The 17,771-nt window shown below is 39.5% G+C and overlaps 1 protein-coding gene across 4 annotated transcripts in view; it reads right to left on the bottom strand.

Annotated features, from left to right (window-relative positions):
- Positions 1 to 930: 930 nt before the first annotated feature.
- ccdc141 (coiled-coil domain containing 141) overlaps positions 931 to 17,771 on the bottom strand; it is a 103,418-nt gene continuing 86,577 nt past the window's right edge. The window contains exons 22-24 of one of the 4 annotated variants that reach the window (XM_033023854.1): positions 15,730 to 16,275; positions 10,786 to 11,768; positions 931 to 1,201 (exon numbers count right to left, since the gene is read on the bottom strand). In XM_033023854.1, the coding sequence (XP_032879745.1) occupies positions 1,138 to 1,201; positions 10,786 to 11,768; positions 15,730 to 16,275 (1,593 nt within the window). In that variant the 3' untranslated portion in view covers positions 931 to 1,137. Of the gene's footprint in view, positions 1,202 to 3,944; positions 5,126 to 5,718; positions 5,802 to 8,688; positions 11,769 to 15,729; positions 16,276 to 17,771 lie in introns of those variants that run through there. The other 3 variants (XM_033023853.1, XM_033023855.1, XR_004412541.1) reach the window with 3 other exon arrangements.

The raw sequence follows: 17,771 nt of genomic DNA, 5'->3' as shown, positions 1-17,771 counted from the left end.
GCTCATTAAAATGTAAAATAGAGTTATTTTTAAACATTTTTCTGAATCAGGAAGTTCTATCATATCAAGCAATTGAAAAATGAAACGAAATGGAATGCTATTTTTGCTACTTAATAAAATATTCCGAGGGTTATTTGCTTTGCTCGGTGATGAATAATGTTGTATATCACATTAATTTTCAGACCAGCATTTCCTTGTCTTTTTCTATGGTTTATGGGTCAAGATAAATTTCTGCCACTCTAGGGAGTAATAATATCACAAAATCAATGAACTATATAATTAAGTAATGTGTTAATGACTATAGTTTTTAGCGTGTTTTCTTAACAAGAGAAATAAATAATACATGAAAATTTTACTTATCATCCCTCGTCTATGCATTTAAGCAATAAATCGAGAGAAGTATTAACCTGGTAAGGGAATTTACATGGTGCTATCATTCAAAATATTAAAAGGTATATTTTCTGAAGATTTTTGCACTTGAATAAGTTATAGATTGATATGGGAAGGATGATTTTAGAAAAGATGTTCATCTTCACTTTGGAATTATTGCATTAAAAAGGCAACAGCGATGTGACTGATTTTTGGAAATTACTGTTGTAAAAGAAAAGCCATTAGGTACTGACTTTTTCTGAGATCTTGATTATTGTGATAGTTTTGTAGTTGTAAAGAAGTCTAAACTGCTATTATATAGTAGTTTGGGTAATGACATGAAATGAATGGTAATGATAATGGCTCGTAACAAGTGAATATCCCTATCCTTGTAACTGGATAAGAAGATTCTATGCTTTCTTTGTGGTGGCTCTCTATTCATGGTTTCTCGGTGTGGTGGTGTCTACGTAAGGATCAATGATTAAAATGAGGTTTTTTTTCATTAAAATGTGAAAATTGCAGAAGAAGGAAAGAATAAATGAGAAAAATTTAAATAGATTTTTTTAATTTTGTTATATAATCTTTCCTTCAACAGAGTGAAGCAGAAACAAAGAAGAAAGCAATGAAAGACAGGTACTATAGCCAAGGCAATATCATGATAATACACAAACACACATTTTCATTTTTGAACATGTAACTTTCAGTCTTATATTATTCAATATCTTCCTTAACCCCTTAAATACACGAGCCAACACGTTTTCGCTGTGATCAAAAAAAGTGTTTCAGTTGATGTGATGATCGTAAAGTGATTTGATTTATGTGATTTTTGTTCCTGTTTCAGAAATTGTAAAACATATTATTTTAACGTATGAAAATATTGTGCAACTATTTCTTTGATCCCATCATCAATTATTTTAAATTGAAAAGAAAGCCTTCATACGGCATTTTATTTCAGCTACACCTGATATATCTGACACCATGTAGAGTTTCAACATATATTTCTCACAACATAACTTGTGTTTAAGCTACCATGGTTTAGCCAATTTTGCAGCACAAATTGGTTTATATAATGCCACAAGACATGAAGAGTAGAGGAATCTTATATTTAAATGTCCTTGTGAACCTAATTCAAAGGCAACTTTCAACATACTGACCATTCACATCACAGTGAAAAGAAAGAACATACTATTTACAGAAAAAATAACAAACATGTTGTTTTTCCCAACAATTTGGGATACAATTATATAGTTATTTTCATGTAATGTTAGTTCCAAGGATGAATTAATAGGAAAGCAATAGCTCTGAATCAAGCATCAAACTCAATCAAGCATCAAGCAGCAAACTCAAGCTAAACCATGCCAGGCCAACTGCATATGATATGAAAGTACATTTTTAATATGTGCAATAGGTCTTTTGGATATTATGAAAAAATATGGAAAAGATTGGTCTATTTAGTCCAGGCATTCAAATGAACTGCAGAAATGTAACATGCACAAATGCTCCTTTTTGGTTGACTCAAGTGTGATTTGCAGCATAAATCATACACTTTGCAACTTATGCAATCAACTGGCTATTAACTACATCTTTCCTGCTTCTTGGTTGTTATAACTCAATATATAGATAAGGGAACTCAAGGTAAAGGAGCCATTAGGAGGTAGTGACCATAATATGATAAGTTTTAATCTCCAATTTGAGAGGGGGGAGGGTAAATCGGAGGTGTCGGTTTTACAGTTGAGCAAAGGGGACTAGGGAGCCATGAGGGAGGAGTTGGCCAAAGTTGACTGGAAAGATGCCCTAGCAGGGATGACAGCGGAACAACAATGGCAGGTATTTCTGGGAATAATACAGAAGGTGCAGGATTAGTTAATTCCAAAGAGGAAGAAAGATTCCAACGGGAGTAAGGGACGACCGTGGCTGACAAGGGAAGTCAGGGAGAGTATAAAAGTAAAAGAGAAGAAATATAACATAACAAAGATGAGCGGGAAGCCAGAGGATTGGGTAACTTTTAAAGAGCAACAGAAAATAACTAAAAATGCAATACGGGGAGAAAAGATGAGGTACGAAGATAAGCTAGCCAAGAATATAAAGGAGGATAGTAAACGCTTCTTTAAGCATGTAAAGAGGAAAAGAATAGTTAAGGCCAAAGCTGGACCATTGAAGACTGAAAAGGGTGAATTTATTATGGGGAACAAGGAAATGGCAGATGAATTGAACACGTACTTTGGATCTGGCTTCACTAGGGAAGAAACAAACAATCTCCCAGGTGTACTAGTGCCCAGAAGACATAGGATTACTGAGGAACTGAAGGAAATTCACATTAGGCAGGAAATGGTGTTGGGTAAACTGATGGGACTGAAGGCTGATAAATCCCCAGGGCCTGATTGTCTGCATCCCAGGGTACTTAAGGAAGTGGCTCTAGAATTCGTGGACGCATTGGTGATCATTTTCCAATGTTCTATAGATTCAGGATCAGTTCCTGTGGATTGGAGGGTAGCTAATGTTATCCCACTTTTTAAGAAGGGCGGCAGAGAGAAAACAGGGAATTATAGACCAGTTAGCCTAACATCGGTGGTGGGGAAGATGCTGGAGTCAATAATAAAAGATGAAATGGCGGCACATTTGGAAAGCAGTAGCAGGATCGGTCCGAGTCAGCCTGGATTTACAAAGGGGAAATCATGCTTGACTATTTTCTGGAATTTATTTAGGATATAACTGGGATAATGGACAAGGGAGAGCCAGTGGATGTAGTGTACCTGGACTTTCAGAAAGCATTTAATAAAGTCCCACATAGGAGATTAGTGGTCAAAATTAGAGCACATTGTATTGGGGAAGGGTGCTGACATGGATAGAAAATTGGTTGGCAGACAGGAAACAAAGGGTAGGAATTAGCGGGCCCCTTTTAGAATGGCAGGCAGTGACTAGTGGGGTACCCCAAGGCTCGTTGCTGGGACCGCAGCTATTTACAATATATATTAATGATTTGGATGAAGGGATTAAAAGTAACATTAGCAAATTTGCAGATGACACAAAGCTGGGTGGCCGTGTGAACTGTGAGGAGGATGCTATGAGGATGCAGGGTGACTTGGATAGGTTGGGTGAGTGGGCCAATGCATGGCAGATGCAGTTTAATGTTGATAAATGTGCGGTTATCCACTTTGGTGGCAAAAACAGGAAGGCAGATTATTATCTAAATGGTGTCAAGTTGGGAAAAGGGGAAGTACAACGGAATCTGGGGGTCCTTGTTCATCAGTCACTGAAAGTAAGCATGCAGGTGCAGCAGGCAGTGAAGAAAGCGAATGGCATGTTGGCCTTCACAACAAGAGGAGTTGAGTATAGGAGCAAAGAGGTCCTCCTGCAGTTGTACAGGGCCCAAGTGAGACCACACCTTGTGTGCAGTTTTGGTTACCAAACTTGAGGAAGGACATTCTTGCTATTGAGGGAGTGCAGCGTAGGTTCATAAGGTTAATTCCCGGGATGGCAGGACTGTCATATGTTGATAGATTGGAGCAGGTGGGCTTGTATACTCTGGAATTTAAAGGATGAGAGGGAATCTCATTGAAACATATAAGATTTTAGAAAGTTTGCTTCTGGAGATTCTTTATTACAGAGAAAATATCAAAAGAATAACAGTGAAGATAGCCGTTGTAGTGCATTATGAATATTTGCATATGATTAAAGAAACCATGATAAAACAATACACTTTTTTTAACTTCAACGCTTGAATTCAAAGTTTTTGTTTCTCCACTCAGTCTGCCACTTTTGCTATTTCAAATGGTCTTTGCACATGACTATGGGAATTTGGATTGTGATATCATATGATTTCACACAAGAGGTATTGTTGGACTATTTGATCTCAAATGTTATTTCCACTGTTGAGAGGTCTGGGCTCCACTTGCCACTGGAATCTTTGAAATAAGTAATTAATTGTGCATCAATTTGTGGCTAAGCATACCTTAAAGATGAAAGAATCATCATCATGTATCTTCCATTGTTACCATTCTACATGTTTTGGTAATGCCTCTATTTCAAAAATATTAAGAGCTGAGATGTAGAAACTGCTATCATAATTTTCTAAAATGCTCTATGTAATGGGATAAAAGCATCAATGGTAAAGGTTATTCAAGTTATCATCCTTTATCAATCTGCAGTGCATGTTGTTCTTTTACTAATTTCCTCTTAACTGGTCAATATTACTATCTTGCGTGTCATTGATTACAAGCAGTATTCCAGCTTGTTGAATTTCTGAAGATATACTTTACTGCAAAAGTACTAAATTATCAAATTAGTGTTTTCCATGAATTCAGTTAAATGAGCAACATTAAACAAATATTTTTTGATCAATTCAGCAACAACAGTAGATTAATTAATTTATAGAGGATATCAAATATTGCTTGTGGCAAGTGCAGATATTTCAGGACACACAGTGAAAGGCATTTAAGTGACAGAAGCAGTGATATACATTTACATCAGCTAAGTTAACAGAATATATATAAGAATCAAGCTAATGTATATTAAGCATAACATTCCAAGGCAGGTGAACCAATCTGTGAAGTCAACATGGAAACATTTGATATGGCAGTTACCTTGTACTTGAAGGATAGCACTGGAATTGATAGCACCATTAGAATTTTTAGCTTGCACAACATAACTACCAGAATCTTTATCAGAAACCTTCTCAATGTAAAGAATGTGTTTGCCTTCCTTTCGTGAAATGTTTACATGCTGATCTGTTGTCAGCTTCTGTCCATTCTTGTACCTGAATCAAAGAGTGCATTTCCATGTCAAGCAACTTCCTGTGCTACTTTAGCAATACCATATTTATTTGCAAAATATATAAAATTAGAAATAAAAATGTTATGTTAGAAAATGTTCTCCATATAGGCAGGGGAAACAATATTTTTAGTATCACATCTAAAATTCGTTAAGCATTAGCAATATTTTTAAATAATATGGAACATGCAAACATCATTCAATCTCAAACTCAGGGCAGCATACAATGTCCCAAACACAGAAAACTCAAGGGTGCCCATCAAACATATTCACTGCAGGACCAATTAATTTGAATTCAGGTTACATATTCATGCATAAATATTATTTTGTCTCCAAGTAACCACTGACAAGCTTTAGAATTTTAACCTCACAGGTCATTATCTTACCGTTTCACATTATTCTAGGAGACACAAAATTAATTCCTTGTGTTAAAGGGCTAACCTTTTTGTGATGTTTGGTGGACAGTGTGGGGTGGGAGGACCCGTTGCTCCTCCCATGCAGCAGGTGGCGCTGCACAGGACAAAGGGAGATGTTGTGTACATAGTTCTCTCCTGTCTGTGTGTGTATGTGGGCAGCCATTGTGACGAGTCTTGCTGCCAGCATTGAGTGAAACATTAAAGACTTCTGTTGTAAATTGCAGACTCTCAGGTTTTTGTGCAGACCTTAGAAAACGAACATGAAAGTGGTGTCAGGAGTGGGATTCTTCGGATTGCGTCCATAGACCCAGATAAGAGCCTATCTTTTGTTTAAAAAAAACGGGACTCAAACTAACATGTCTCGGCAATTCGATCATTGCGATCCTGAGCGATAAAGGTGGTCGTCGTATTTAATGCGCACTGAGTTTTATATTGAAAGTATGGCAATTACGACCGACCAGAGGAAGAAGGCTCTCGTGTTCATCAATGTCTCCAGAAACTTTTGCACTGCTTCAAAATTTACTTACAGAAGAAGTAACTGAAGCCTCATATTCTGAAATCACAACGGCTTTGCAGCTGCATTTCGAAGAAAGTCGAAATTTCCTCGCAGCTCGCATTGATTTCTACTGGACGGTGCAACAGGAAGGGCAATCGATCACCAAATTACTTGCCGAACTTCACACCAAGGTAAAGGCATGTGATTTTAGAACTTTATGCTGCGAAAAGTGCCAAGACAATGCGTTGCGGGATAGACTGGTCATGGGCTGCAGGCACGCATTTATCCAGCAGGCGATTCTCAAGGAATCAGACGCATCATTGAAGAATGTGCTGCAGTGTGCTAAGATGGCCGAGCTGCTGAGTAAAGAACTGCACAAAATGGCCGGCGAAACAGCATCGATGCTACCTCAGGAGATGCGTACAGTTCGCCAGACTCGTCCGCAACACCTGAAACAACTTGATCAATCCAGAGCGAATCCGGAGAATGTGGGACAGTTTCAGAAGAGCCGTCCCCCTGTGGGGGGAGGATCGAAACCTTGCTACTGGTGCAGCTCGACTGCTCATCATCACCACGAGTGCCCGTATATCAAGTCCGTTTGTTATGCCTGTTACCAAAATGGTCATCTCCAGGCAGTGTGTCAATCCGTAGGAAAGCTAGAAAAGGGCAAGAAAGTGCAAAACACAGTCAACCAAATCGTGGAGACCATTTCTATTGAAGTGCTTGGTGTGTCCACGATCGCCAACAAGCTGAGGATTTCACTGTGGGTCTCGAACATCGATCTACAGTTTCAGGTGGACACTGGTGCGGCTGTGTCGCTATTGGGTCAGGACATCTGGGAGAAGATTGGATCGCTGAAACTGAAACTGGCCAACATCCGCCTTTTCGGATACGGACGACAGCCCATTCCCACAAACGGCAAATGCACTGTCGCCGCTTCCTGTAATGGTATGACACAGATGTTGCCGCTGATCGCCGTTGGTAAAGAAGGTACATCTCTGTGCGCCATCGACTGGATCCATACTTTAAAGCTTGACATGAACGCCTTGATCTACGCTGGATCAACTATGGTATTGTCATCTACCCCGGATTGCAACATGGTCAGCAAGTGCGAGAACAACCTGCAGAAGGTTCTTGACAAGTTTCCAGTTGTTTTCGCACCTGGACTCGGACATTGCACAAAGATGAAGGCACGGCTCATACTCAAAGACGATGCCGTCCCTAAGTTCTTCAAACCAAGAACAGTTCCGTTCGGTCGGATGTACGCCATCGACAACGAACTCTGCCGCCTTGAAGAAATGGGAATTATCACCCATGTAGACCATTCACACTGAGCCACACCCATAGTTGTCGTTCAGAAGCCTTGCTGCAAGTTGTGCATCTGTGGTGACTGCAAAGTGAATGTAAACCCTCAATTGCACATTGATCAACACCCATACCAAGAGTGGACGAGTCGTTCGTCAAGCTGCAAGAGGGACAGTACTATTCGAAATTGAACATGTCTGACGCGCATCTCCAACTGGAACTGGACGACAAAAACCTGCTCGTGATCACCACGCACAAGGGACTGTTCAGATACAACAGATTGTCGTTTGGACCGACGCCGGCGCCGGCCACCTTCTAGAAACTCGTTGACAATCTGGTTGCTGGGATTCTGTATGTAGCCACTTACCTGGATGACATAATTGTCACTGGCCGGAGAGAGGAAGAACACCTGCATAACCTAAAACAGGTCCTCACGGTAATGAACAACTACGGCATGAAGTTGCGCATGGACAAGTGCGCAATTTTCCGACAACCGGTCACATATCTCGGACATGTGATCTTGGCAAGTGGTCTGAAGCCATCGGAAGAAAGAATGGACGCCACTGTGAAATTGCCGACGCCCGAAAATGTGATGCAGCTTGAAAGCTTCATGGGCAAGGTTAACTACTATGGCAAGCTCATACTGGCACTTTCGACTTTGTGTACACCATTGAACAACCTGCGAAAACAGGACGTCGAATGGCACTGGTCCCAAGAGTGTGACCATGCATTCACCAGGTTGAAGGAGATGCTCGCCCAGAAGACGCGTTTGGTGCACCATGACCCCTCGAAGCCGATCTCGCTGGTCGCCGATGTATCGCCGTATGGTCTTGGAGCTGTAATCTCACAAACGGCACCGAACGGCAAGGAAGAACCAATCGTAATCGCATCCAAAACGCTGACAACCACCGAGAAAAACTATAGCCAAGTGGGGAAAGAACAGCATACAGATAAACCAAATACTGATATCTGTTCAAAAGAGAACACTGAGGACAACTCTGTTAATTCTGAGCCTTAAGCAAGAGTTGTGAAACGCAGAAAAAAAAGGCTGGAAAAAAAGAGTGAAGCGAGATCCAGCTAAATGGAGATGTTCAAACTGGAAAGGGGGAATGTGATGTTTGGTGGACTGTGTGGGGTGGGAGGACCCGTTGCTCCTCTCATGCAGCAGGTGGCGCTGCACAGGACAAAGGGGGATGTTGTGTACCTAGTTCTCTCCTGTCTGTGTGTGTGTGTGTATGTGGGCAGCCATTGTGTCGAGTCTTGCTGCCAGCATTGAGTCAAACATTAAAGACTTCTGTTGTAAATTGAAGACTCTCCTGTTTTTGTGCAGACCTTAGAAAACGAACACAAAACTTTTAGAAATAAATAGAAAAATTAGGGTCCTTCAAATTTGAATGAACTGAATGAAAATGGACTGTAAAATAATATATATTTATGTCCTAGCAAACAGTCATAGCATTTTATTTCAAGACAGTAAAGCATTCAGCGAATGTTATGCTTTGAAGTCAAAATGGTTATATAAGTGCGTAGATAAAGGAAAATCATATCCCAAAAGGAACCCAAATTAGGGCTGGTAGGATTGGGTGTAATATAATAACAAGAATTACAGATTGCTTATTAGTTAAAAATTGAAAATCAGATTATAATTGATAGTGTTTGGGTATCAATAACTTGGCATCCTTTTAAATGACTCAATGAGGGGATTCAGCCTGAGGTACCCCAGTTTCATAATGATACAAAGATAGTTAACAAAGTAAATTGTGTAAATGATTATATCAGCTGCAAAGTGACAGCACCAAATGTGACAATGTGACAAATGTGAGGAAAGTTAAGTTATCCATTTTGATAGGAAGAATGTTAAAGCAAAATATTTTTTAAAACATGAAAGTCATAAATGCTGATATTCATTGGAATTTATATTCAGATCTCAAGAAGTTAATATAGCGGTACAGCAAGTAGTTAAAGAGGCAAATGGTTACACTTTATTGCAACAGAGTTGTATTGTAAGCCTAATAAAATATTGTGGCAAAAACAGAAAATACTGGAAGTTGCCGGCTGGTCAAGCAGTATCTGTGGAAAGAGAAAAAGAGTTAATGTTTCAGATTCGTTATAATTCTGTTTTTCCGTCCACAGGTGCTGCCTGACTTGTTGAGTGTGCCAGCATTTTCTTTTTTGTTTTAAGATTGATAGCATCTACAATGTTTTTAATTTTCAAAGTGTTGTGGCAATTTGGTGAGATCACACCTGAAATACAACACACAGTTTTGGTCTCCTTGGTATAAAAGAATATGTTTTAAAGTGAGTGAAAGGAATATTTACTAGATTTATCTCTCTTACCAAATCTTACATCGGTCTGTGACTGTTATACACCTTCCTTTATTTTGACACTCATCGTCTATTTTATGTTTCTTTCAAAATCCAACCACAACCCATCCAACCAAACCCCATCTCTTTCCCTGATGAGGTTCTACATCAGGTGATTTTTTCCCCTTAATGACTTCAACCCCCATTTCAACTTACCTTGTCATCGCCCATTTGAATTCACCCTCTTTATATCTTCTGCTTTAGTTGCTCCATAATTATCAACTTACCTAATGACCTCTTCACAACCTTATTAATTCAATGGCTCTCTTCTCCCATCATCGTAATCACATTGTCACTCATCATCTTCTTGTACTGCCCAAACTCACCATCTCCCTGTTATCTCTTGCATCCACATTTGGGGAGAAGGTAACTCCCAACAGCACATTCAAACTCCAGATGTTTCATCTTTGGGCTTCTATTTGACATGACCATTTTGAGGCCATCACTCAGCTTAACAACCCAGACACTTTTGTCTTTGCTACACATTTTGAAGAAGCACGTTCCCACTCTGGCTTTTCCCCTCATGCAACCTTACTCTTTATACCAAGAAAAGTAGAAGTAACCTGTTGCTGGTTGGAGCATTCTAAGCAGAATGAGGCCTGGCTCTTATCTGCCAAAACGTTTCAAAACCATTTTGGAATGTAAAGGTAATTCCTATTTTCTTTATACACATCAAACATTTCATTAAAACCCTTTTCACTGCCCTTCATTACCTTTACTTAATCAATCACTGTCCATTTATCAAATTCCTAATGGCTAGCAAAAAAAAAGGGTTGTTAGTCATTTAATTTGTATGTAACTTTGTGCGTTGCTGGACACTTGCACAATAAATAATCACGCATCAACATTCTCACATTTTCTATAAAGTCCTTTTAAAATTTGTCTAAGCAACGTATTAAATTCTTTTACTTTATCTGGGAACTATACTGCAATAACTACAAAAATAACAGATCAATGTTGACATTGGCTCATGCCAATTAGCTATTTATTAATATTAAATAAAATGATAACAATTAGAAGCAATTTTACTTGTGCATACTAGGGTTGCTGTTATAGGTTACCCACCATGTCAAAGTTGGTTCTGGGAGTCCTGTTACTTCGATTTCCAAGGTCACAGGAGAACCTTCTACCACACTGACATTAGACATCAACTTGGAGAAGTTGGGAGTAGTGCAAGCCAGGTTGCACATGGCTGTATTTCTTGATGTACGTCTGATTTCTTTGTGGATGACAATATCCGTGTGGTGACTTGTATCACTCACTGATTTTTGTAAATTTTGGGGTACTGTTAGTGTTCCGGATAAAGTACACAAATTATTTCTGTTAGAACTAATTTCTTCTCCAAAACAATCGTTATTAGCATCATGCAGTGACGTCTGGGTGGTTGTTACACTCTCATGCATGTCATAAGTCTGCAGTTGTCTCTCATGCACTTTACAGTTAGAATCACAAACTGATGAATTAGGTACCATCTTGGATTTTAAAATATGTGAAAGCGTGTTTGAAACAATACTCGGGGCAGGGATTGTCAGTGGGCTGTGAATAAAAGAGGAAGACTCAGATCTGTATTTAGTGCAGGGTTTAACACGGGGATTTGGATCAGATGCCTGATGATATTCTGATTCACTGCATGGTCCTGAGAGATTCCATTTATCAGCAGAGGTAACAGGTGCTGAAGGTTCAAATGTGTCAGTCATTCTGCCACAGCTTATTTGCTTCTGTGGCTGGCCACTGTATGGCCTAGCGTGCGGACTGTGGAAACTTAGGTTGGAGGTTTTGTCCACTTCCGTTTCAGAATACATGAAAATTGATTCAGGAGTATCAGGAAGTGGAGGCAAGGAGATGTCATCGGGTGACATACATTCATATTCTTCTACAGACAGCATTTCATCTGCAGAAAGTTCATTTTGTAGATCTCCCTCTGTGACAGTGCTGCCTTCAGTGGAAAGATGAAGTAACTCGATAGCTTCTTGTGAATTTAGATCTTCTGCAGCTAAATCTGTAATTTCACTGCTCACGAATCCATCCAAGTTAACTTTTGAAATTTCCTTAAAAGCAAAAGAAATTGCTTTTATTTAAAAAGTAATTTATTTAAATAGTTATGCACATCATGATCTGTTCATTATATCCGATGATCTCTGCCATACCCCTGTGAGGCATTGCGATAATTTTTGCAATACTGTTTCAGTCACAGCTGCAGTTTCCATGTCAATGTCCTAAATTATTATCGATCAGAATCTCCAATTATTCAATCAGTTAGCTAGGTAGCAGAAAAGATAACATCGTTTTACAATGGAGTGCACAAAGGCACGGCTGGTAGAGCTGCTGCCGCACAGCACCAGAGACTTGATCATAACCACAAGTGCTATCTCTGTGGAAATTTCACGTTCCCCCGTGACCGCGCAGGTTTCCTGCTTCCTCCCACATTCCAAAGCGTGTGGGTTTGTAGGTTAATTAACCTCTGTAAATTACTAACCAAGCATGTTGGAAGTGGATGGAAAAAGTGGGATAACACAGAACCAATGTGAATGGGTGATCAACAGTAGGCATGGACTCTGTGGGCCGAAGGGCCTGCTGTTTCCATGCTGCATCTATCTATACATAACTAAAACTGATTTCCAGTTTTCAAACCCCACGCTATGTTAGAAATTTCCTTTGCTTCCTCAATGTTTCCGATTTTAAACACATTACTATCACATTTAATCACAAGTTTTTTTTGATTCCAGTGCCTTGGGTCTCTGAAAAATTCCCAGTACATTTCACCTAGCTACTGCTCTTTGCTCCTTTGAGGAATTCCCTAAAATGTATATCTTTATGCAAGCTTCCAAAGTTCAATGACTTTGTATGTCCTGTGAAATCCTACTGAGTGTGTTATTACTTTAAACCTATTAGGTAAATGCAAGCAGTTGTCATAGTAATATTGCCATTTATAAATCTGTAAACAATTTGTAACTGAGTTGAAAATGCATACCCAATAATAACACAATTAATCAGGAATCCTTCCATATAAAAACGAAATAAAACTAAAAATGACTCAAAATTTGAAGTGCTCATAATGACCTACAAAGAAAAGTAACTAACCTCACAGATCGTTAACACTTTACGTGAAAAGTAGCAGACCCAACACCGATCCCTGCGGAACATCACTAGTACCGGCACTCAATCAGAAAAGGCTCCCTTTATTCCCACTCTTTGCCTTCTGCCAGTCAACCAAACTTCTATCCTTGCTAGTACCTTGCCTCTAATACCATGGGCTCCTCTCTTGTTTAGCAGCCTCATTGGTGGCACCTTATCATAGGCCATCTGAAAATCCAAGTAAACAACATCAACTGACTCTTCTTTGTCTATCCTGCTTGTTACTTCCTCAAAGAATTCCAACTGATTTGTCAGGCTAGATCTCCCTTTAACAAAACCATATTGATTGTCTTATTTTGTCATGTGCTCCTATGTACCCCAAAACATCATCCTAAATAAAGGACTCTAAAATCTTACCAACCACTGAAGTCAGACTTACTGGCCTATAACTTCCTTTCTTTTGCCTAGCTCCCTTCTTAAACAGTAGAGTTACATTTGCAATTTTCCAGTCCTCTGCAACCATTCCTGACTCGAGTGATTCTTGAAAGATCAATGCCAATGCTTCCACAATCTCTACACATACCTCTTTCAGAACCCTGGGGTGTAGTCCATCTGGTTCAGATTACTTATCCACCTTCAAACCTTACAGCTTCCCAAGCATCCTTTCATTTGTAATAGTGACTGCACTCACTTCTGCTCCCTGACTCTTGATTTTCTGGCATTTTGCTAGTGTCTTCCACTGTGAAGACTGACACAAAAATGTTATTCAGTTTGTTTTCTATTTCTTGGTTCCCCATTACTACTTCTCCAGTGTCATTTTCCAGCGGTCCAATGTCCACTCTTGCTTCTTTTTTTACTCTTTATATATCTGAAAAATTTTGGTATCCACTTTTATATTATTGACTAGTTTACATTATTTCATCTTTTCTCTCCATATAGCTTTATTAATTGTCTTCCGTTGTTTTTTTTAAAGCTTCCCAATCCTCTAACTTCCCGCTAATCTTTGCCATATTATATGCCTTCTCCGTTGTTTTTGTGCTATCTTTGTCTTCCTTTGTCAGCCACAGTCACCTCATATCCCCTTAGTATGTCGCTGAATATCTGTGAAGAACTGACTAAAAGTATGGAAATTTGTATAAAAACCCTAAAGTTGCAGGCAGTTGTTCAGAGAAATGTTAGTAGATACATGGCAAATTTAACAACATTTTCCCCATAAACTAAGGGCCGATATGCTTTAAAATAAGTTGTGGCTGAACAACTTCCAGATTGACCAGGAGTATGAAAGCATTACGGATAGAAGTTATAGTGAGGTTGTCACACAGAAATTGGTCAGACAAAATTAGATGGGTGACCACTAGGTAAGGCAGTAGGCAGAGAGTGCAGGAATCCCTCTGTGGCTATTCCCCTCCAAAACAAGTATACACTTGTTGGATATTGTTGGGGTGGATGACTTTTCAGAGAAGAGCAGCAGTGGCAGTCAGATCTGTGGCAACAGATCTGGGTCTGAGGCACAGTGAGGTGGGGTGAAGTCAGAGCTAAATTGATAGGAGAGTCGTTAGGGGAACAGACAGGAAATTCTGTGGAGGCAAATGGGACACCAGGATGGTGTGTTGCCTCCATGATCTCAGATGTTTCGGAGCCACTGCAGAACAATCTCAAGGCGGTAGGTGAGCAGACTGTTGTCTTTATGCACATTGATACAAATGACATAGGTAGGAAAAGAGGTGAGATTCTGCAGAATAAATATATAGAGTTGGCAGAAGGTTAAAAGCAGCACCTCAAGGGTAGTGATCTCAGGATTATTCTCGGTGCCATGAGCTACTGAGGGTAGGAATAAAAACGTAGGATTGAATAGTTGCTGCAGAGGACAGGAATTTGCTGAAGAGTTGCTGCAGAGGACAGGAATTTGGATTTTTAGACCATTGATATCTCTTCTTGGGAACAGGTGATCTGTACAAGAGAGATGGGTTGCATCTAAACTGGAGGGGAACTAATATCCTGACAGGTTGGTTTGCTCGGGAGGGTTTAATCTAGATTGGCAGGTTGATGGGATCCAATGTAGTAGTGAGGCACGAGGAAGATTGAAAGTTGGTACAGAATGATTTAGGATGGGTAGGAGCATGAGGGAGCGAGGAAAGATGGTTGGATTAAATTTAGTTTGATCTTAAAGACTTGACAGGCAAGGCAGATTAACTCGAGGTGTGAATATGATTGGGATATTATAGCCATGACTAAAACCTGGATGTCAGAGGGTGGAAAGCCTCATCTTGGGACCAGATGTGACAGAGATGGGAAAGTGGGGATGTTATGCTTCATTTGTACAAAACACCAGTGAGGCTGCATCTTAAGTATTGTGTTCAGATTTGGTCATCCTGCATAGGAAGAGTGGAAAGAGTGCAGAAGAAATGACAAGGATATTGCCAGGATTTGAAGGCCTGAGTTATAGGGAGATGTTGGGCAGGGTAGGACTTTATTCCCTGAAGAGCATGGGGTTATATGGTGACCTTTTTTCCAGGGTGGGGGAATCAAGAATGAGAGGGCATAGGTTTTAGAACGATTTAATAGAGACCTGGGAAGCAACTTTTTCCACTCAGAGGCCAGCAGTTGTATGGAACAAACTGCCAGATGGAGTAGTTAAGGTAGGTATGATGACATTTAAAAGTAATTTGGACAAGTACATGGATAGGGAAGGTTTATAGGGATGTGGGTCAAACACAGGCAAATGGAACTAGCTTGGGGGTTTATGTTGGTTGGCATGGACGAGTTGAGCCAAAGGATCTGTTTTGGTGCTGCATGACTGTATGCCTCTTCGACTCAATGTAAACATGGTATGTCTAAACATATTTGACTAAATTTATCCAGCCTTGTTTTTATGATGTATTAATCAATATTTTGTTGTAGAATTGTTAATTGATATTTTGAAGGAGTACATACATGGTCGTGTGGAAATTGCTGTTCTTGGATGGGCTGACTATCCAATTTTCCTTCATTTTCAGTTTCTTCTACTTGACACTCTTTGGGAAAATTTGACTGGGAAACATGCGAGTGGTTTGCAAAATTTCCAGTGGAATGTTTTGTGTGTTCTTCTGGGTTTTTTGCAAGCTGAAGAGCAAAAACTCTTCTTTCTGTATCAGAGAAATAATTTGTAGGGAAAGCTTTTTTTGTCTGAGAAAGCTTAATTTTAAACGGCTGGGTCAAAATGGCAGTAGAACACTGAGAATTTATGCCTCTTTGGATCTTCAATTTATCTCTTTTTCCCTGGTTATCTTCAGTGGGTAATCCAAGAACACGACAGTGGTCTGACACATGCATAGAAGCCAACTTTAGTTCTTTGTTCTCTTTTACCACTTGAGCTGACTCCACAGTAGATTTTGGTGAAGCCTTAATCGCCTTTTCTTGCTCAGGCTGCTCCATTGTTTGATGTGTAATTTGCAAATCTGGATCTACGTGTGAGGATTGGATGAAATTATTGGAATCCGCCTATCAGAAATTAGAGAAACATAACAGTAATTGTAACTTCACTGTATTTATCAGTATCGTTCTTCCACATAGTTTACTTGAAATTTCAACCGTAACCATAAATGAGGAAAGTACAAAGAATATTGATCAATAATGTATATTTGTATGCAATATTCTAATTTGCTGTAGTTCAGAAGGAAGGGCATCAACCACCAATATTAACTTTGTTTTTCTGTCCACAAGTGTTGCCTGACCTGCTGAGTATTTCCAACATTTTCTTTTTACTTTTGCATTCCATTTCTCAGCTATTTATAATAAAATGTTATTTATTACTTCAGAAGCATTATTAAAAAAGTATTATGACATAAAATACAGATATCCCTTTGATATGTTCTCCCCATTCAATTAGTTATTGCATCCAGTTATGTAGAACAATAAATTAAATAAAAATAACCAAAACTGCATTTATTTCTGCTGAACAAAATCACATGTAAAAATAGTAATTAAAGATGTGAATAAAGAGGGATGAGTGCATTAAACTGATTACTAGTTTCAAAGTCCATTAGAACAGATATTTTGAAGACTGGTTCCTGATTCAAATGAATGGGTGCTACTTCCACCTTATTTTATTACCCCTGAATAATCCCGAACACAAATGGTGTTAGTGCTACTAGCTGAGAGAAATTGGTAAAGGTTAATCATACTTGATCTTTCTGGAGGAGGTGTAAATAGAAAGAGTTGAATAAGAAAATAGGAAAGACTAAAAAAATATCCTGTAAATGAGAGGTGCAGAACACAGCAGTTGCTGGAACTTTGGGGGGGAAAAAAGGCTGGAAATACCCAACAGATTAAACAGCATCTGTGGAAATAGAAAAAGTGAGCTACATTATATATGTTGATCTTTCATCTTAACTGGTAAATTCTGACACAAACAGGAAAGGGTGGTTTGTTGAAGATGTTGAAGGATGTATGAGATCAGAGCAGCTTTTTCTGGTGAGATCAGTGTTCTGATGAGATCAGTGTTCCTGGTGACTACACCCGTGGAAAATGTGCACAGCTGCAGCTCCTGACTAACCGCAGAATCCAGAAGTGGATTGACTATCATCCACTACTGTTGTCCCAATACAACTGTGCTGCTCAAGCTTCAGTTGTACTTGCTCATGAGCATCCGTGATGCTGAGAGCATTGTAGACAGAATGTTTTATAAAGTGGTCATGTTGAAGCTACAGGCCGTAGATACATGGGTGTCCAGCAGAATAGGTAGAAGGGGTAGACAGGAAAAGCAGGCTTTCCCAATGGCCATTCCCCTTAGTAACGTATACTACTTTGGATAGCGTTCAGGGGTTGGGGATGGCATTTCAGAGGAGAAAGCAGCAACTTTGACACATTGATTGGCCCTGATGCTCTGATGCACAACTGGTAGAGTGGGGTCACGGAGAGCTATAGTGACAGGAGACTGGATACTTGGCGTTCTCAGGTCAGAGTCTGCATGTATTTGAAACTGGAAACTTGGTCTC

This window comes from Amblyraja radiata, chromosome 7 (assembly GCF_010909765.2).
Source record: "Amblyraja radiata isolate CabotCenter1 chromosome 7, sAmbRad1.1.pri, whole genome shotgun sequence".
NCBI lineage: Eukaryota > Metazoa > Chordata > Chondrichthyes > Rajiformes > Rajidae > Amblyraja > Amblyraja radiata.
Note: the sequence above shows the minus strand (reverse complement) of the source record. Positions and strands in the feature narration are given on the sequence as shown.